This window comes from Scylla paramamosain, chromosome 28 (assembly GCF_035594125.1).
Source record: "Scylla paramamosain isolate STU-SP2022 chromosome 28, ASM3559412v1, whole genome shotgun sequence".
NCBI lineage: Eukaryota > Metazoa > Arthropoda > Malacostraca > Decapoda > Portunidae > Scylla > Scylla paramamosain.
This window is the reverse complement of record NC_087178.1, coordinates 4,182,856-4,204,992: the sequence shown is the minus strand read 5'-3', so window position 1 is coordinate 4,204,992 and position 22,137 is coordinate 4,182,856. Positions and strand designations below refer to the sequence as shown.

The following is a 22,137-nucleotide window of genomic DNA, read 5'->3' as shown; positions in this document are numbered from 1 at the left end:
GGCCATGGTCCCTTACCACAGAGGTAAAGGTAGATGCTAATCCAATTCACATGTGCATCTGAAGCACGACTCACTACGTAACTAGGAAAGGTCTGCCACTATAGTATGACGTCCCCTTTTTTGTATACAAACCTTCATGTTTGTACTACAGCTTAACAGGTTATGTGTCAGATGTGGCTGTCTCCTCAGCACACCAAGAATCCTGCATAGCTCAGCACAAACAATCTCCCCTCAATATCCTTCAAATATGTTGAAAAAATCTACACAGGCATCTTCAATCTGGTTCATCTTGGCAAAACTGCTCAATAAGTCCTGTCTCCTGGGCTTCCATGCCACCCTCCCAAACGACACCACTGCTACATGATGTCCCACGGCCAAGATTCAATCCTTGTGACATATCCACACCTACCTGATAAGTTTCAAATCTATTAGTTCAAAACACAGAGGAATTGATTATTTCCTAGGGAAAGTGGAAAGATGAGGTAAACTTATGAAACTACTGAAAAGTGGAGCGTTATCAGAGTTGAGGGAGATGGCACGATGTATGAGCATCTCCTTAACTCTACACACAATCCACTATCATGCAAGATGAAGTATTACAATTCTACTGTTAAGAGTCACGGCACTGAAGTGGTTATAAGGCACTAGCTAGTATTACATGAGGGAGTTATCTCTTTTACTTAGAAACTCTAGTAAGCCAGAATGGAACTTGGTCATAACTATCTCAGTCCCTGGTGTCATCACCAATACTCACCCTCAGGAAGCCAGCCCTCATCTGTGTGGGTGTAATGATGATGGCACGGTGCAGAGAATCCAGCAACTCGCACATCATCGAAGAGGTCCGCGTGTCCATTTTTTCTATAGCCATCACAATGGCTTCGTACACCTGCAACCAGGTGTTTTGTCATTTCAAACAAAGGTTGAAATCCCTAAATATGGTGGCTGTGTTGTGCTTCTGGAGAAACTTTAATAAATTTGTACACTTTCATCAAGGTATTCACTAAACTATACACAGTCAAATATGTCAAATAGGCAATGACTTACCAGTTCATGGTGGAAATGAGGCACCTCCAGTTCTTGAAGGCATCTTGTGGCCTCAGCAATGTCAGAGGAGGACAAAAACTCCTCTAATAGCAGAACCATCTGCTTCACCAGGTATTTCACAGGTCTGGTCCCACCCCCAACTCCCCACACATTGTCCAGCCTCACCAGCCCGTGACGCATTGACAAGAGGCTGTCCGACCTCGCCAAGGTCACAACCGCATGCTCACAGTCAACCTAAACAAGATAAATCTAGGTTGAGATGGAGCAACGAAATGATCAGTGTGACAAATCCACATACCTTACAGTATGAAAACAATGAATCCTCAGATCCATTAGAAGAAATTATTAATACCACTAATTCAAAATCTTATTTACAAAAACCTCAAACTAATTGGCAAAACATATGTAAATCATGAACCTACTACTACATTTGGCACACTAAAGTACTGAGCCCCAGCATTCTCCAGCAGGCAGTGAGCGAGGGTGGCCATCTCACCTTGCCTTTGTAACCCTGAAGGAACTTGGGAGGGATGCAATCATCGGCAATGGAGCGCGCGATGAAGTTGCCCAGGATGGTGGGAGCTTCTGGGGTATCCAGCACAAGCTCATTAAGGTTCTTTATAAGCGTATCATAACCTGGAGGATGCCACAGAGGTATTAGTCAGAGACCCACTGTGTTCATGCCCAAAACGTGCTAAGAATTCTGTGCAAATTCTTTGGCCATTTTTAAGCAAATATCTCTGAAGGTTATGATACTGTGAACTTTGCTTTACATGTAATTAATATTAATGCTTCATATGTATGACATCCTGTTCCCTCCTACAGCTCTCTCCAAGAGAATGGCCTTGAAATATATGTTCTTTTATTACATGCTTCTTTTCTACATAAATTCTTAACAAAGCTATTCAGTGACACCAGATCTCACTGCCTTCTTATACAAAGCAAATCACTGTCTAGAACTGTCCTCTTTTATCTGAATGAATTTAATACTTCAATGTCCTATCTCAGTCAGACGTGGACAATGGGTGACTCAGTACCTTTGGCATAGTGAGGCTCAAAGAGAAGGTGACCATACAGGTCCGCCAGGAGGACACTGGTCATCTCCCTGTGAGAGGGCTTATGCTCCATGGCAAGCTCCACCGCCGACACAACCACCAGGTGTGCCCGCGTTGACACCTGCAGCTCCTCCAGGGACAGGTATGTTTCATGGGTGTCCCCGTGGTCAAAGTACTCGGCCACCAGGGATGAGATTTGTTTCTGTCAAGGTAAGATGAATGGTGTTTAAAGTGTGCTAACTATGCACATAGTGTAAAAGAACATCTAACAAATGAAAGATGACAACAAAAGCTCTCTCAGTGCTTCACCTGCAGTTCCTCATTGGAACGGTCAAGATTAATCACTTTGATCTTGTACTCCCTATTCTCAGGGTTGGCTTCATCATAGTTAGGATCATTGGAGTCGATGGCTCCATCCAACTCCTCCTCTGCCAATTCAGATCCCAGTGCTCCCCAGGTTCCCTTGCCTCCTGCTCCACCTGCAAATGTTAAAAGTCATTAGGTCGGATCTGGCTTACAATGGAGCACATCTGTCCACACCACATCTGATGGGGATATCACAGCACCATGACAGCTCACACAGTACAGGTTATCAGCTGTCCATGTAGCACAAATATTGTCTGTGTACTAATGGATTGTCAAAATTAATCAACTGCAATGATTGATTAATCTTTCACCTGCCTGGTCTATACATCAACAAATACTAATTAATCATTCAAGCTAATTCAAACAAGTACAAATATTTTGTAATAATTATCCGGAAAACCCAGCATTATATCAACAATACAAGGATAAAAAAGCCAAAGATACTGTCTTTGGCGATAAGATAAAACTATCACAACATACATTTGTACTCTCACAGGAGACTTGTGTGTATTTGTTTGTTTCTATGCCAGACTTGACATGTGCGATCAGAAGGGTGTAACTGAGGCAAAGTTCAAATTACTGTCTGGGGTTCAGGGTGGATGTAAGGGAGGAAGGGCAGCATCAATAAAGTAAGGCTGCAGCTTCAGTAATATGCAGTCCTTAGTTGACACAGCATGAGTCATACCTTGTCACACATAACCTTCACTACACAAGGATACATCATTGATAGTATGTAGTAGTCGCCTATACAGATTTTTATGGAGTGTTACTAACTGCGAACACACACACACACACACACACACACACACACACACTTTACCAGGTGTATATGTGTACAGTGCACAGTACACATTGCCAATTCATCCCCCATAATTTTTAAGCATCAGGGTAGCCATTACACTGCAGTCCTGTCATATATAACCTCCCGTGTGTGAAATCCTCGTTGCTATCCCACTAAAAAAAAAAAAAAAAAAAAAAAAAAAAAACGTTCCCAACTTAATCGCCCAGTGTTTATTATGGATGGTAACGCAGCATCAGGCACCGGGCCAAGTGCTGGGGGAGTGGTGGCGGTGAAGGGAAGTTGCGCCTTGCCAGCAGGATGCCAAGACACGGCAGGGAGGAGGGTAGGTGGGGAGAGACCGAGAGAAGAGGGAGGAGCATGAGGGGGGAGATACACGAGACCAACTCAGCCAGCGTCTTTTTAAAAACATTCGCATCCGTGCAGTGTTTTCAACTACTCTTGCATTCTGCTTTATTCTCGCAGTGGCTTCGAGGACATTAGCTTAGTACTGGTAGTCTTGTTACACCCGGGGCTTTCTAATCTGCTTAGCGTGGCGCGTTCGTGTGAGTGCAGGGGAGTGGCTTTGTCTCACATCCCTACCACATAGTATCTTCTCTCAAGGTCACAGTAAAAGCACAGGGAGAAAATACATTCTGACTTTCATCTCAATCTCTCCATGTTTGCCTTCCTGCCCGACAGCTCTTGAGTTATCTTGCATAAACGCTTCGTGGGCTTGAATTGAAGTGCTGAGTGGTTTATTTCAGTATGCGGTAAAATAACGAAAGCTAAAGAAAATGTCTTGTCCAGCCAGCACAACGACCTCAGAGAGAGAGAGAGAGAGAGAGAGAGAGAGAGAGAGAGAGAGAGAGAGAGAGAGAGAGAGAGAGAGAGAGAGAGAGAGAGAGAGAGAGAGAGAGAGAGAGAGAGAGTCCAAAGTAGATTGTCTGTCCTTAATCAAAAGCAAACGCAACCAAAAGGAAACGCAATGAAAAGTAAACGCAGAGAGAGAGAGAGAGAGAGAGAGAGAGAGAGAGAGAGAGAGAGCGGTTGTGTTGTTGCCATGGGGAGGAGAGCAGCAGCAGCAGCAGCAGCAGAAGCAGACCGGCAAAGGCACCTTCCCTCCCTCACTCACTCCTGCCGTTATCATTATTTTCTTATCCACAGCACAACTTTCTTGTTTCACCTTGCCACTCTTTTACACGGCCACGAAAACCCACACAATACTTAATAACTCAAACCAGACATACTGTTTTATTAATTTCTCGTTCATGCTCCAGCTTAGATAACGCTAGTTCACCATGAGAAAAAAAAAAAAAAATATATATATATATATATATATACATACATACATACATATATATATATATATATATATATATATATATATATATATATATATATATATATATATATATATATATATATATATATATATATATATATATATATATATATATATATATATATATATATATATATATATATATATATATATATATAGAAAGCACTGGTTGAGTGAGCGCTACATGGCTGGCGGGCTTGGCGGTGGCGGTGGGCGTGTACCAGGAAGCAGAACCTAAGACCAATTTCCCTCTGGCTTTACTGCTTTACTGGTCGGCTGGTGGATCTAAAACGTTGCGGGAAGACCTGGTAGACTGACTAATCTTTTCTGATGGCTTTGATATAACTCTTCAGAGCCTATGAGGTTAAAAAGTGGAGATGCGTGGTAGGAAGCGAGTTTGTTCGTTGTGTATTCTTGGATTTACTGGAACTGTCAGGTTAGCAGAATTTTTAAGGCTTGGTTCAGCTTCACAGCCTCGACGCAGCCTATATTTCTGCTACAGTAAACACTATTCCCTGTACCCTCTTGCTGCATCTAATATTAATGTAGTTTAGTTAATAGTGCACAATTGCTATCAAAATATTTGTTATTTGTATCACCACAATCTATAAGTGAAGGGATAAGATTCCAGTTATCAATGCTTTGTTTAAGTGTGTTTCTGTAATGTGACCTTCACTAAATACGTCACGGAAGACTTTTTTTTTGAGCAGGGGACGTAAACATATTCAGAATGCCCAACAGCCATCGCCTCCACTACCAAAACAAGGCTGTCTAGTCACTCGTGTCCACCCTGCCCCACAACCACCAACAGCAGCACCACCAGCGCCGACGCCCCGTTTGACATCAAGATATAACCCTCCCTGTTCACCATCACCATGCCAACAGTGGCAACACCTTCCTATCTCGCTGCCCACCATTACCACCCAGACGTCCTGAGTCACCTCCACGTTCACATTACATTTGCAACCAGCTGTAATACCATCCTCCCTGCCCAGCATCGCCACTCAGACACCCCCTTCACTTCACCCTCGGCAACTCGACACAACGTCCTTCCTGTCAACCAGCACCCTCATCCGTGCCTCTACATGTGCTCGGCCCAAACCTCCGCTACAAGAACTTGACAAACTGGTATACCAACCGCCGACGACCTTCTCCCCGGCTCACAATGGCAAGGGTGGTATTTGAGGTGTAACGGAGGAAAAAAAACGCAAGTGAATTAAAGTAGAAACAAAAATAACAAATGTCACAGTAACGGTTTAAAGGACGACATGCCCGCGTTTATGTAATACTGTAGGTACTTGGCGCTGCATGATTCACCGAGTCTAGTCGAGTCTACCCGCCACCCTGCCACTGCCCCTCTCTACCTCCCTCCATCCCTCCCCCTCCGGCGTCTCTCACGTGACCCAACAAGAATTGAGCGCCTGGCGTGAGGGGGAACGACGGAGAGAGGCGGGCAAAAGGGGGGGAAAGGGCCCACCACCACCGATTCCATCACGACCGCCGCCGCCACCCACGCCCTGGGGCCACCTGAAGCCTGCCCGTCACCTGTCGCTAAGATATACAGCCCTCCCTTCCAACAGAGTGGACGGACCCTCTGCACCTTGCTTCGCCCTGACATCCCGGGACCTCGGCAGAAGCAGCACTCAGCAGCATCTGGCGAGGCTCCTACGCACGTGCAATGAGGGAGATCGATGCTTACCCGGCAGAGGACATGCATCGCGGAGGTGTATTTACCGCCCCCCTTCCCCTTCACCTCCCCGCGTGGGTGTTGCAGGGCCGGCGCCGGGATGTGGGAGGGGACCCGTTATCACCCGAGTGGGGCCGGCAACTACGCAGTTGTGTTGCCGCGGAAAGCCGCCAGTCGACACCACGTGGCGTCCCGGTCCCTCTCGCCTCGCTGCAACCTCCGCCCGTCCCCCCGCACCACGTGGCACTGTTATTGTTTACATCCTGGATTCGCACGTCACTCCCTCTCCGTCAAGCAGTCACTTCAGCCTCCTCACTACACTTAGACATTCACTGAAGCATAAGCACCTTAAAATCTTACTCAACTAATCCTCCTTCAAGCACCTTCACCATTTTTTTTTTTTTTCCCATTCCACTATCAGTATCGCGCCCACAAATTTTCCACTCAGAGTCCTTCATCCTATCAGTGTCATCAAACTATAAAGGGATGTGGCAGGACGAGCAGTTGGCAACAAGAGCGTGAGCAATGTATAAATAGAGCGTTGTTATGGTTGCCGACATGATGTTGTACGTGTTATGGTCGTGTTGGGTAGGTTGTTGTGACTGAATCTTGAGCGTTGAGGGTTTGAAAAGGGAGATGAATTTTGTCAGCTTAAAAATAAGAAAAAAAACCGCTTATTTATGAAGTTGTAGTCAAGGCTGGCAAAGTTGAACTAGTGCCAATGTTTACGTTTTATTAGCCACGTTACGCTACGGTGGAATGTGTGTGTGTGTGTGTGTGTGTGTGTGTGTGTGTGTGAGAGAGAGAGAGAGAGAGAGAGAGAGAGAGAGAGAGAGAGAGAGAGAGAGAGAGAGAGAGAGAGAGAGAGAGAGAGAGAGAGAGAGACTCCATTTTTCTCTCCGTATTTAGCACGAGTGAGGGGATGGAGCCATGAAGGAGAGGCTTACGACGCATGCGTTTTCTCTCTCTCATGCCCCTCCACTCCTACTCCTTTCCCTTCTCAACCGTCCCCATTCCTCCCACCCCACACCCCTAAAAAAAAAAAAATCTCACCGGCAACGCAAATAATATGAAGTTGCATGAGTCGTGATCGTGCAGAGGAGGAGAGGAGTGAGAGGAGGCACGGGGAGGCACTACTCTTACACAACACCAAAACAGGTCCTCCACAAAAGCTACCTACCTTGCATACGTTCCTCCCCAGTCACCCCAAGCATTACCTCCATCCCGATGCCTATATAGCGTACCCATGCATACACCCACATACCTTCCCAGCAACTTCAATTACACACAAACTACGCACTTCTGCCACCCTTCCAGAGCCCCAGTACCTATCCACTCTCAAACCTTCACCACCACCACCACCGCCTACACCTCATTCATCTACGCAGTAAAAGCTACCTCCACCAATCTTCTCCCCACCCTCTTAGACATAATCATAAACAGACACGCTCTCTCTCTCTCTCTCTCTCTCTCTCTCTCACTCTCTCTCTCTCTCTCTACATGTGGGTGACCTGCGCAGGTACGGAGGAGAAAAACTGTAGCGAGTAATGACAAACATCCTCAGGCAATCACCACGAAACCAAGCCAAGCTTTTAAACATCGCAAGCCAGCCCGGACTGAAGTTTCTCCAGCTGAGAGAGAGAGAGAGAGAGAGAGAGAGAGAGAGAGAGAGAGAGAGATAGAGAGAGAGAGAGAGAGAGAGAGAGAGAGAAATCCACGTACAAGACAAGAATGACTTTACTAGACTTACGCTACGCTCTGACGTCCATCTCTCTCTCTCTCTCTCTCTCTCTCTCTCTCTCTCTCTCTCTCTCTCTCTCTCTCTCGATTAAAAAAAATAAAATAAAAAAAGGGTGTCATGTTACCGTCTTTAGTTGTGAGAGAAGAGGAAGTGGGTTCATGAGAGAGAGAGAGAGAGAGAGAGAGAGAGAGAGAGAGAGAGAGAGAGAGAGAGAGAGAGAGAGAGAGAGAGAGAGAGAGAGAGAGAGAGAGAGAGAGAGTAGTAGTAGTAGTAGTAGTGGAGTGCAAGGCGTGGGTGTGGTGGGGGCGTGGCATGGAAGAGGAGGAGGAAGAGGTAGTGAGAAGCAAGAGAAATGACGATAAGGGCGTGGCTGTTGCACTCACTGACACACACACGCACACACACACACACACACACACACTATACAGTTTCTCGACTTTTTTTTTGCCGCTGTTGACAAAAACATGAACTATATAACAATTCTGGGAGTATATAAAGAAAAAAAAAAAAGAGGAAAGAGCAACAAGAAAATAAAAGAATGACAAGAACAATAGGCAAAATAAGAAAATAGCACACGGATGAACACAAAGGGAAGCAAAGACGAGAACAAAAGGAAGAGAGAGAGAGAGAAGAGAGAGAGAGAAGAGAGAGAGAGAGAGAGAGAGAAGAGAGAGAGAGAAGAGAGAGAGAGAGAGAGAGAGAGAGAGAGAGAGAGAGAGAGAGAGAGAGAGAGAGAGAGAGAGAGGAGAGACTGGAATTAAAACCAAAACGTATTTACTTGCATGCATTAGAGAGAGAGAGAGAGAGAGAGAGAGAGAGAGAGAGAGAGAGAGAGAGAGAGAGAGAGAGAGAGAGAGAGAGAGAGAGAGGTAGAGAGAGAGAGAGAGAATGCCAACCCAAGAATCAACTGAAGATGAAGAAAAGTTACCAAACAGCCTCGTTTGCTGAATAAAAGAGATCATTATGAGCATTAATATTTTGTCAATAGTTAACGGCCATCTCTCTCTCTCTCTCTCTCTCTCTCTCTCTCTCTCTCTCTCTCTCTCTCTCTCTCTCTCTCTCTCTTAAAGGAGTGTTACTACAAAAAGTTTAAATCTCTTTTTTTCTCTGGCGTAGGAGAGGTGCTAGATTCTCATTCTCTCTCTCTCTCTCTCTCTCTCTCTCTCTCTCTCTCTCTCTCTCTCTCCTCTCTGACTACTACAAAAATTTTTTTTTTTTTCTCTGGTGTAGGAAGGTGCTAGAATCTCTCTCTCTCTCTCTGACACGTGGCATGCTATATCCAGCCACCACTGGATTGCAAGGCAACACACAGCTGCTGATTCGTGCCTAAGATAACACTAAAATTTTAGGCACCAGGAGGAATATAATCTACCTGACATTTAACCTTTCGAGTGAGGCAAAAAGAAGCCGCTGATTTATAAAGTCAATTATGAAAACAAATGTCAACTCGACTTCATCAAACTTACTTATACGATTTATATATATATATATATATATATATATATATATATATATATATATATATATATATATATATATATATATATATATACGAGTATATATATATATATTGTTATTCTTATGCATGTACACGTGTGAAACTGCGTGTGAAACTGCGTGTATACGAGAGAGAGAGAGAGAGAGAGAGAGAGAGAGAGAGAGAGAGAGAGAGAGAGAGAGAGAGAGAGAGAGAGAGAGAGAGAACTGAGGAGAAAGGAGGATGAGATAAAGGGGAGGACGAAGGAAAATGACGAGGAAAACTTTGGACGAAGGAAAGAAGGAAAGAAGAAAGGAAGAGAAGAGAAATAATAGGAGTTCCTGACACTTCCTTCTTCCTATTCTTCTTCGTCTTTCTTTCCTCATCTTCCGCCTCTACTTTATTCTTGTTCTCTTCATATTCTTTCAGTGATTGACTCTAGAGGAGGAGGAGGAGGAGGAGGAGGAGGAGGAGGATTGGTCACGCATACATCCTCCTCACCCCCCACCCCAACTTGAGAGAGAGAGAGAGAGAGAGAGAGAGAGAGAGAGAGAGAGAGAGAGAGAGAGAGAGAGAGAGAGAGAGAGAGAGAGAGAGAGAGAGAGAGAGACTGAACTTTTAAAGCTGAGGATAGCTCCCCAACCCCCAGAAAACTCCAATATCCTCCCTAACAATCATCCCCAACTCTCTCTCTCTCTCTCTCTCTCTCTCTCTCTGTACCCTAAGATCCGCAACAATACTTTCTGTCCTTCAAATTCCAGACACAAGGAGGAAGAGGAGGAGGAGGAGGCGGCGGAGAGACCAGTTTCGGGATAAAAGTTTAATATCATAATATGACTTATATAAGAATACCGGAATCTTGAGAGAGAGAGAGAGAGAGAGAGAGAGAGAGAGAGAGAGAGAGAGAGAGAGAGAGAGAGAGAGAGAGAGAGAAGGGGGTAAAGGGAACAGAAGTCTTACAGGAACAGTGTGTGTGTGTGTGTGTGTGTGTGTGTGTGTGTGTGTGTGTGTGTGTGTGTGTGTGTGTGTGTGTGTGTGTGTGTGTGTGTGTGTGTGTGTGTGAGAGAGAGAGAGAGAGAGAGAGAGAGAGAGAGAGAGAGAGAGAGAGAGAGAGAGAGAGAGAGAGAGAGAGAGAGAGAGAGAGAGAGAGAGAGAGAGAGAGAGAGAGAGAGAGAGAGAGAGAGCTTGAATAACTTGTTTCATCTGAGTCAACACTTTTCCTCTCCCTCATTCTCTTTTCCTTTCCTTCACCTCTCACCTCGTCCTTCACTCCTTTCCCTCCTTCCCATCCCGAGTGCTCATCACCCTTCACATAACTCACACTAGTCTAGTCCTTCCTACATAAAATTTTTTTTTCGCCTTTTCCTTTATCTGTCAATACTGATTCTTCCTTTTCCTAACAATTCTTTCCCTCACTTCGTGCGCCTCACACTTCCTCTCCCTCACCTGTTTCTCCCTTACACGTCACCTGTTCCAAATCCATGCCTCTCTCCCTCTCTCCCAGCACGCCTTATCTCCCCTTCCCTCTCCCCTCTGCCAGTCACGCCATGCCTCCCCTCTCCTTTCCCCCACCTGTCATCCCTCCCAGCACAGGTGTCCCAAGTTCACCTGGATAAACTAATCCCCCTTACTCCAGTGCAGTAAGCCCCGAGTCCTGTTTGACCTCCTCGTCCCCTGTGGCTGTCCTGAGGGAATGGCCGAGGAACTATGGCGAAAAATGAGCCACAAGGAGGATTGGAAAGGAATTTAGCAGAAAATGAGGGAAAGTAGTGATTATGATAGGTTACTTCCGGTGTGGACTTGACAACAGGGAGGAGGAGGAACTTGTAGGATAACTTTAATACAAACAGAAGAGAAAGAAACTATAGTTGATAAAGGAAACATACACACAAAGAGAGAGAGAGAGAGAGAGAGAGAGAGAGAGAGAGAGAGAGAGAGAGAGAGAGAGAGAGAGAGAGAGAGAGAGAGAGAGAGGAAGGCGGAAGAGGCGATAAACTGGTCAGTCAACACTTTACATTGCCAACTCTCCTCCTCTCCCACCCACCACGACCAGCCTGCCTTGCCCAATATACCACAGCCGCGCAGCCAACCACAACACACACACCACCCAAACAAACAAGGAAGGATGCAAACAGCTGTGTCTCACTCGCCTAACACTTGGCACTGACACATGCCAATTAAGCAAAATACTTTAGATCCTATAGATATGTTTCAGTCACGTACCTGTTGACCTCTAAAACGATCACTATTACTATATATATATATATATATATATATATATATATATATATATATATATATATAAAAGACAGGGTTTACTAGTAAAAAAAAAAAAGGATGCTTCAACTACTAACTACAAAGAAGTACTACGTATCAATATTACAACTACTACTAGGTAAACTTTTCTACTTCAAATATAAACTAAGAATTTGTTGCCGCAAGATGAAGTGCTGTTGCTGCTACAACAACAACAACAACAACAACAACAACAACAACAACAACAACAACAACAACAACAACAACTACGAGAAGGGTAACGTAGTCCAAGAGAGAGTAGGGGGAGAGTGACCTTCAAGACGTTGGGAAAGGTTAAAAGAGACACGGCAGGAAAGGGGGAAGGAGGGAGAGAAGGGAGAGACTGGTGGGTCTATAGTAGTAATATTAACTCCTCCTCGTCCCTCCTTCCACGAACCGTTTTCTCCCCGTTTTCACCACCACCAGAACCACCACCGTTATCACCGCTCCCTTGCCGCCCATTCATCTCCATCTCGCCATTTGTGTAAAAACCACCACCACCACCAAGCGCACTACACCATTCGTTAACTTTTTCAACTTACACCACCACCACCAGCCCCACTAAGGCTACGCCACCAGTACCACTATCGCCACCATCAATGGACAAACAGGTACAAAGGAAACACCGACTCAATATGTAAAGAGACAACAAACAATTATAATATTTTACTATACTGAAAATAATCCCACGCCCTTGAAATCCTAGCTTCGTGTTTGCCTAGGGTCGTGCTGAACAGGTGAGACAGGTGTGGTGCGTGCGTGCGTGCGTGTGTGTGTGTGTGTGTTTATTTCCTGTTTTTTTTCATGTTAATCAATCTATTCATTTCCTGTTTATATTTATCTAATCCTAATCATGTTCTCATTTGTTTTTGTTTTTTAACCTGTTATATATATATATATATATATATATATATATATATATATATATATATATATATATATATATATATATATATATATATATATATATATATATATATATATATATTCTTTTTTTTTTTTTATTCGAGAATTTCACACTTCCATTACTTTATATTCCTTAGAGAACTCTCGTTTACAACATCATTAACTAATAGCTTACTTCTAAATCCTTTATTCGTCAGTGTATAATAGTTACCTTCTTATTTTATCCCCATTATTTGTTTCTCTATATCGTCCACTTTACCTAATATTCATTGATTCCCAGCACGCCTCTTGTCTCTGCCTCGTACGTGTATGAAATGGGGTGGCTTCGTGGCTGTCAATATCTGATACTGACTGGCTGCCGATATTCTCTCTCTCTCTCTCTCTCTCTCTCTCTCTCTCTCTCTCTCTCTCTCTCTCTCTCCAATACTTTCCTGCTCTTCCTGCATGTCTGAGAGAGAGAGAGAGAGAGAGAGAGAGAGAGAGAGAGAGAGAGAGAGAGAGAGAGAGAGAGAGAGAGAGAGAGAGAGAGAGAGAGCACTTCAACTTCAATAAGCGCAGGTCAGGAGGTACGCGCGCCGCAGGTGGTGGTGGTGGTTGGAGGAGGAGGAGGAGGAGGAGGAGGAGGAGGAGGAGGAGGAGGAGGAGGAGGAGGAGGAGGAGGAGGAGGAGGAGGAGGAGGAGGCATGGAATAAGGAGACTTGGCAATGAAGATATAACTTATGAATAACGATAATAATAATAATATGTGTGTGTGTGTGTGTGTGTGTGTGTGTGTGTGTGTGTTTGGCAGGTGAAAGGGAAGAAGGGGCCAAAAGGTCGTCTAGTATGAACACACACACACACACACACACACACACACACACACACACACACACACACACACACACACACACACACACAACGTTTTCAACAAGTCAACCTCCCCAGTACCCTTTCTACCTCCTCTTCCGCTCATTATCGATTTTACACTTTCAGTTCGCTCAAAGGGGAAGAACGAAGCAACAGCAGCAGCGACAACAACAACAACAACATAAACAAGATAAACATGCAAACAAAAGAATGAACAGAAAAAAATATATATATATCGTATTTTTTTCTCTTTTTGTCTTCCTTTCTCTTCATTACTATAGATATCCTCTCATCATTACCATTATCATTCTCCTTCATGATTACGACTATTATTATTATATCACTGCTTGTATTTCACAGACATTCCAGACTCAGATTCCACAAGACAGGTTTAAGGAAGGGGGAAAAATAATAGAGAAAAAATGCCGTTGAGAGAGAGAGAGACAGAGAGAGAGAGAGAGAGAGAGAGAGAGAGAGAGAGAGAGAGAGAGAGAGAGAGAGAGAGAGAGAGAGAGAGAGAGAGAGAGAGGTCGACCGCAGCTGTTCTAACGTTTACTCTCCCCCTTTCTCCTCCTCTCCCTCTTTCCCTGCCTCTTTCTCTCCGCCCCTTCCTCTCTTTACACCCAAGCCTTCACTGCCAATATTACCACTAATCGATATTTCGCTTCTACGTACTTCTCTCATCTTTTTCCTTTCAATATCTATCGCAAAAAACTCTTTAGTGTATTAAAATTTAACATGGGAAAAAAAAAACTGCCACTGAACTTTCACGTAAAAAAAAAAAAATCCATCTAAGTTTTGCCAAGAAATTTACACATGTACTTCTTTGGTGATTTAAACGAACGTAAAAGTCAATAAAACACATTTACGACACTTCATAATACTACATCTACAGCATGATACAATTACAAAACACTCAACACCAAACACTAGTGACGTAATTTGAATATATCGACTTCTTTCTGAAACGCCCAAAGCTGACTGGAGGAGGCGTGGGTGGAGACGCTGCGTTGACCAATAGGCGCCCTCCGTGTCTACCCCAATCGACCAATCCACGGCGCTGACCTTGACATTGAGTAGCTTTCCTCAAGGTCGGATTACAAAGAAGATGAGGGAGGGAGGCGGCAGTCAGTGTTCTTTGTTGTATGGAAAGGTGAAACAGTATTGGTTGTGGTATACAGACGTACAATAGGTAACAATGGTGGTGTATCTATATTAAAAGTAGTAGTAGTAGATTTCTCGTAGCAAAACCAGTATTAATAGTGATAGTAATTAATAGCAGTGGGCCGCGGTCCTTGGAGAGAGAGAGAGAGAGAGAGAGAGAGAGAGAGAGAGAGAGAGAGAGAGAGAGAGAGAGAGAGAGAGAGAGAGAGAGAGAGAGAGAGAGAGAGAGAGAGAGAGAGGCAGCGTCGTGCGTTCAATACGAAGGCGGTACGGAGAGAGCAGAGAGGGAGAGTGAGAGGGGAAAGGAAGGGGAGATGAGGGGGAGAGTAAAAAAGAGGCGGGAATGGAGGAAGAGCAGTCGAAAGGAATCAAGTTGAGATATGGTGTGTGTGTGTGTGTGAGAGAGAGAGAGAGAGAGAGAGAGAGAGAGAGAGAGAGAGAGAGAGAGAGAGAGAGAGAGAGAGAGAGAGAATAACCTACAGCTAATCATGAACAAAATAAAGTGCATATTAATCAATCTCTCTCTCTCTCTCTCTCTCTCTCTCTCTCTCTCTCTCTCTCTCTCTCTCTCTCTCTCTCTCTCTCTCTCTCTCTATTTAACCGCCAAACGTACTTCCCCGGCTCCAAGCACACCCCCTTCCCTTCCCATCACGCCACTCTTCCTCTCTCTTTCCTATGACCTCTTTCTCTTTCACTATCTCACTCTCTCCAATTTCGAACATATTGATAAGGAAGATAACGTTCATGATAAAGCGCTTGATAACCTCGCTCATTTTACCGCCACTGTCTCGTTTCTGGCCTAGACGACAGCTGGCAGAAAGACACGTGTCGCTACGCTTTCAAATCGACTCCTGAGAGTTTTCATTCCCTTCCCTCCATGACAGTGTGACATCAGCAGTTCTATAAAGCATGTCCTCGATTTTAACTACATTGTGGCTGGTTTAAGTTAGTGCATCTTGGGTTTAAAAGCAATTCACATCACAAATCTCTCTAAGGATTACTTTTTCAATCGTGTATTTCTACGAGTTTTGGTAGTCGTTTCATTCATTACCTAATAAAGTAACTGTATCCCCAGAAAACACACTTTACAGCAGTGCGTGCAACATAAATCCAATTAAGAATAAAAATAAATTTTTCAAAATCCACGCGGGCTAAATTAAATATAAAAACATTCCCTTGTATTCCAATACACAACACAAAAGAAACACCAATACTTGCACAGACACAGAGTATGTACTCTAGCGTAGTCCGTGCCAAATATTAAAATGTTTCCACGCGAGAACTGAAAATATAACGGGACAAGAATATTACAGAGTGCACACGAGCCTTCCGTCACGCACACCAGCCCAGCAGGCCTCCACGTGTCACCGCTCTCTGGTAGTCATGGCCAGAGGTATACTAACCTGCATTCACTTCCACTGTGCTTGAGTCTGTCTTGCCATGCCTTGCTCAACATTACTATCCTCTGATCAGCTGGCTGACAATACATTCTTGGATCAGTGGATTTAAAGATTTACAATAAGCCACGCACAATAGAGAGTGCTATGTTATCCGATTATTGATTATGATTACATTCCACCTAGCATGCCATTTCATCAAGTCATTCTTAACCAGGATAAGGGAGGTATTCCTTAAGCAGTGGCTAAGGCTGTTTAAAGATTCCTGTCTGACTCATGGGCGTGGCTTCATGAACAGCTGTACTTAAAGACCTCTCGCCATAAAAAGTTTTCCTGTGTCAACAACTTGGAAGCCCCTATACAAGATTATTTGTTCCTCCTCCTCCTCTTCATCTGCTTCCAATAGTCCTTGCTCCCATTCCTCATCTATATTAGTACTGTCCCCTCTTCTTTTTCTTTTTGCTCCCTCTACTTATCTTGTTCCTGTTCTACGTCTACATTAGCAAACTCTCTTTTCACTTCCCTTCTGGATAAGTCTTTCTTATGATCTGGTATCTATTCCTTGGTCCTATTCCTTGGTATCTATTCCTGTCATTGGTTCTTCCTTTATGTTCAACCTCCTTGCGTCCACTAATACAGACAGATCTTTATGAATACAGGTGTTCATATAGCCACGTGGCGTGCACAAGTGTTCCAAAACAGCCTTGTTCTCAGCACTAGGGACCCCTCGCTTCAAGCCAAGAATGTTTTGGGGGCTTGGCGCGAAATAGCTTTGGTAAACAGACAGCAGGGAGGTGGCACGTGCACTCGCCATAAGGAAACGTGACGGAAGGCTCGTAAGTTTCCTGATATTACTCGTGCCTTTAATTTTCCGTTATCAGATGGAAACGTTCGATAATGAACACCTGGTCTGCTCTGATGCTATTTGGAGCTTGACTAAGTGATGTCACCACCATGTTTGTATATAGCGTTTGCATCTAGCAGTCTTTTTCAGTACCTCAAACATAATGCCAACATCACCAGTTTCTACACCTTATTAGGCTTATGGCAACGCGTATTCAAGTATAATTAGGCTTATTTTTATCACTATGGTTACTATTATGTCATTTCCAAAGCCCAAAAATAGAACGACGACTACTACTACTACTACTACTACTACTACTACTACTACTACCGAGATTGCTAGTAACAAAATGCAAAGAAATAACAAATCACTGCAAATTTATATCACTATCGCCAGCAGCAGCACTTTTGTCTTGATACAGAAGTGCTACCGTGGTGACAACATACACACGCTTCTCAGACACCCTCCACGTCATTCCCACCCAAACGCCCTTCCCACGTCTCCACCATGCAATCACCACGTCAACACTTCTCTATCCCTTGAACCGTCAAAGAAACAATTTAAACAGTATGCTCCCCTTCCTTCAACACACTCCTTTCCTCCCGCTTCTCTCCCAACCCACGCTTTCCACCCCTCTTCCTTCCAAGCCACCCTCCTCCTCTCTCCCCCTCACTCCTCTCCTTTCCTCCCTCTTTCCAGCTACCCTCTCCCTCTCCTCCATCCCCCTCAGTCACCCTCCCCCCTTCCTCTTTCCAACAACTCTCTCCTCTCCCTCATTTCAACCCCTTTCCTCTCCCTCTCTTCAGCCACCCCCCAATTCAAGGCTCCCCGTCCTCCCCATCCCACATCTCTCACTCCCCTCCTATTCCCATCCGTTGCTACCCGCCTCGTGACAACAGTGGGATGGTGGTGGTGGTGGTAGTAGTGGTAGTGGTGGTCGTGATGGTGGTGATGGCGCAAAATATGCTGACTGTACTTCTGATTGTGGGAGCTGTGGTGGAGCATGACTGGTGGGGAGAGTGGAGTTTGTGGTGGAGGTGGAGCATGACTAGTATTAGATGACTGGAACGTGACTGGAAGTGGTGGTGTTGATGGTGGTGGTTGTGGTGGTGATCGAGGCTATTTACGAGTTCGTGTGGTTGTCAGAGGTGGCAGTGGTGGTTGTGGTTGTGATGGGGACGAGTGGCAATAAAGTACTGATAGAGATGGTGGTGGTTAGGTTCGTTACGCTGGTATGGTTGGTGACAGGTAAATAGACCCTATAACACCTGCCACAGAGGTTAGCCAGGTGTGTGTGTGTGTGTGTGTGTGTGTGTGTGTGTGTGTGTGTGTGTGTGTGTGTGTGTGTGTGTGTGCGCGTGTGTGAAGTGCAGTGTCATGGGTGAAAGGGTAGCACCTATCTACTGTTCTGCGTACCCAACCAGCACCACAGATGCACCGTCCGCATAAATGATCACCACCATCATAGTGTGTGTGTGTGTGTGTGTGTGTGTGTGTGTGTGTGTGTGTGTGTGTGTGTGTGTGTCTCCTACCTCCCCACATTTCTGCTCTTACTAAATTTTTCATCAAAAGTAAAACAAGGTACACGAGTTAGAATGTTAAAGAAAAAAAAAAGTAACAAGGCGATATTATGACAACGAGACACGAAGGGAGGAAGCTTCTACACACACACACACACACTGCAAACCTCCCATCGCTTCTGCTCATTCAACATGCTGCTAACACTGCGGAAAAAAAAAAAAAAACATTGCGCCAGGCACGAGTGAAGACGGACGCAGAGAGAGAGAGAGAGAGAGAGAGAGAGAGAGAGAGAGAGAGAGAGAGAGAGAGAGAGAGAGAGAGAGAGAGAGAGAGAGAGAGAGAGAGAGAGAGAGAGAGAGAGAGAGAGAGAGAGAGAGAGAGAGACCGTTACATGAAAGTTCCAACGACAGGTGAGTTTAGTAGTAGTAGTAGTAGTAGTAGTAGTAGTAGTAGTAGTAGTAGTAGTAGTAGTAGTAGTAGTAGTAGTAGTAGCAGTAGTAGTAGTAATAGTAGCAACAGCGATAAAAGAAAAATGATAATCTGCATACTAACAAGTGGATGAAGATTAACAGACTGTTGACAACGGGAATAAGAAGCTAAACCCCGAAGTACTCAGCGCCTCTCCTTGTACACCACCACCCGCCCTAACCTCTTCTTATCTACTCAGGCGTTACACAAGATAACTAACCCTGTACGTATTAAATCTGGGCGTTAACTGAGGCACGTTATGCGAGGTTAATGATGCTGGATATTAGAATGATATATTGCGTTGCGATTCTGCGATACTACGATTTACTTTGCCTGTATCCATGTCAGGTGTAGCTCAATATTGTTACGCAACTCCTTACTGTACCTCAAGGACGGACACACACACACACACACACACACACACACACACACACACACACACACACTTAACCAGCCAAGCAACGACCGCACGAATCTTAGTTTGATTCCAACTTTACTACAATTTAAATATCAAATCCTGCAATTTTGTGATTTAAAAGACCTAAGAATCATAAGAAATTCGATTACTCCAATCTGTTTTATTATAAAAGGTTTCCGTCATTCTAAACTATTACTTTGACCGTTCTCTCTCTCTCTCTCTCTCTCTCTCTCTCTCTCTCTCTCTCTCTCTCTCTCTCTCTCTCATAAAAAAAAATAAATAAAAATGTAATGACAGTTACTAAGGAGCCATCTCAAGCTGAACTATTAGCCATTCAATAGTCACGTCCAGTCACGTCAGCGCATCACAATTTTGCTGGCAGGGCTGGCGAGGAGTAACATTAGTGCAATGCAAATAACATGCTCCAACGAATTGATGAAATGAGCATACGCGATACGGATCTATACTTCGCTTAAATACAAGTGTTCAGTGTCTGTTAGCATTAGTGTATGGGTTTTGCTGCGTTATTCGTGAGAGGGAACCATCAACTACTCATAATACATGCATCACATCACCACTCAACATTACTAACGAGCTTGTCAACACCTAACCATCATCACAACCTCTCAGTACATCCACCACAAGATGAATCCCAAGCCAACTTAACAGTAATGATTAGATAAATTAACACAAAATAAGCCATTATCATTTCAGCCGGGTCCTGTTGCACTAGGCAGTAGCACCAGCAGTGGCGGTGGCAGCTGCAAGAATATACAAGACATTCTAGCAACGTTCCCAAGGCCATAGAAAGTTGGTATGAATCATTTGGCGTAGGTTGAACGTACGAGTACTACACACGCGCGGACGCCGGCGCCCATGAACACCTAACAAATACACTAAAGACATATACGTTCATACACAAAGGTATGACATGTCATATACACAATATATACGAAGGTAAATGCTCATGCTGAGAGAGAGAGAGAGAGAGAGAGAGAGAGAGAGAGAGAGAGAGAGAGAGAGAGAGAGAGAGAGAGAGAGAGAGAGAGAGAGAGAGAGTTACAACACGTAGGTGAACGACCCTACCAAGGCAAAGTGCCGGTGAAAAATGGGGGGGCGGGGGCTAGGAGAGGATGGTGAGTAGGGAACGGGGATGATTTGATGCGGGGGGGAAGAGAGGGGAAGGCAGCGGCGGGGATGAAGTGGGTGATAGTCGTGATGGAAGGAGAGAAGAATAGGAGAAGGAGGAGGAGGAGGAGGAGGTTGAGTTGCTGAGCGAGTGTTATGCCTCTCATGGCCGGTGCTATGGAAAAGGGAATAGCAGTAACAAAGGAGACACGGATACATGAGTGATTGATCGCTCTTTGACACCACAAGGAGATCGAGGCTTGAGGGTTGTTGTCATCGGTCAAGAAGGGGCTATGCTACAAGGGAGCGTGGGAAAGGTGGTACTAGGGGCACGGGAGGGAGCTGCGTATACTGTAGGCTGGGGTGCGAGGAGGGAGTGGAGACGTGCCAGGATGGACGAGTGCCAAGAAAGACGGAGTGGGCGGCCGGCCTGGCGGTAACTATGACAAGGCAGGGGCGGGGAACTTAGAAGGGGTGGTGATGACAGGTGCAAATGTTTACTCTACGCCGAGGACATGCGACATCAATACTTGTCAATAGCAAGAACATGATATTACTGAAGGATCTTAAGCGCGCGCGCACGCACGCACGCACACAGGTACACAAGGGTTGTTACCTGACACTCACAAGACACTGAATCAGTGTCAGTTCTTGGAAATGTTACCCGACACATGAAAACAAGATACAGACATGACAGTTGTCGATCGGGTCTTTAACAAATATCAGGCAACGGCCACCACTGTTAACAATCATTACCAAAAAGCCACTAAGTGTGGAAGTGGCCATACAACCCTTGAAAACAACCTGGAAGATACTGAAATTATTGAATTTTGTCAGTGAGCAGTTGTCACCTTTGGAATCGGTCTCGAAGTGTCTCTGCATGGCATGACAGGCATGAGCATGAAAAATACGAAAAGACCCACCTCAGACCTAACTACGTAGATACTGGCAGCGCCAGCCCATCACTAGCAGTGGCTCTGTAACCCTAACAGTGTTCTACAGTAGATTTATAACCAATCCTTAAAATTAAAGCAGTCACTTGAAATCTTCCTGAAAACAACCGAAACAAACATCCAAACAAATGCATGACAATCACTTTAATTACAGACCCGCCCATCCCTGGCAGTGCATTAGTCAGTAACAATAGTAACAGGGGCAGGGCAACACTCACCTTTCTTGGGCAGGCCGCGTCCGAAGCCATTACGGGACTTGCGCGAGTTTTTGAGCGCCCTCAGCGGGGCTATCACCTGCGTGTCGGAGTTCGCCCGACTCAACTCTTTGGTCATGAACTTGGAAGGACGCTTGGCACGGCGCTTCACACGCTCAGTCAGTTCCACCACACCATTGATAAGTCCCTCTACGTTCTCCTTGCTCTCCGACGCCATGCCATTCACCATAACTTCGTCAACAGGGTCGCCCGCCATGACTGGAGCCTGACCGATGACAGCCAAGTCGCCCATCTCGCCAAGGCTTCGCGATCACGGCTTTACCAACAGACGGACGCAGGAATGGTCGGTGGAGAGAGACCGCGGGAGTCAAGAGGATTGGTTTTAAGATGTTACTTGGGATGAACAATGGTGGTGGTGTTAGTTATGGGCGTAGTGTCAATCAGCCTACATGCAACGAGGTTCAGGAGCTTTCTGAGCGTGGGGCG

General features: G+C 44.9%; 1 protein-coding gene across 2 annotated transcripts in view; it reads right to left on the bottom strand.

Annotated features, from left to right (window-relative positions):
- Positions 1 to 22,137, bottom strand: part of LOC135114741 (programmed cell death protein 4-like) — a 24,423-nt gene extending 2,286 nt beyond the window's left edge. Inside the window, exons 1-7 of one of the 2 annotated variants that reach the window (XM_064030724.1) lie at positions 21,655 to 22,137; positions 2,409 to 2,578; positions 2,082 to 2,301; positions 1,541 to 1,680; positions 1,045 to 1,278; positions 755 to 886; positions 138 to 409 (exon numbers count right to left, since the gene is read on the bottom strand). In XM_064030724.1, the coding sequence (XP_063886794.1) occupies positions 275 to 409; positions 755 to 886; positions 1,045 to 1,278; positions 1,541 to 1,680; positions 2,082 to 2,301; positions 2,409 to 2,578; positions 21,655 to 21,943 (1,320 nt within the window). In that variant the 5' untranslated portion in view covers positions 21,944 to 22,137 and the 3' untranslated portion in view covers positions 138 to 274. Of the gene's footprint in view, positions 1 to 137; positions 410 to 754; positions 887 to 1,044; positions 1,279 to 1,540; positions 1,681 to 2,081; positions 2,302 to 2,408; positions 2,579 to 21,654 lie in introns of those variants that run through there. The other variant, XM_064030723.1, reaches the window with a different exon arrangement.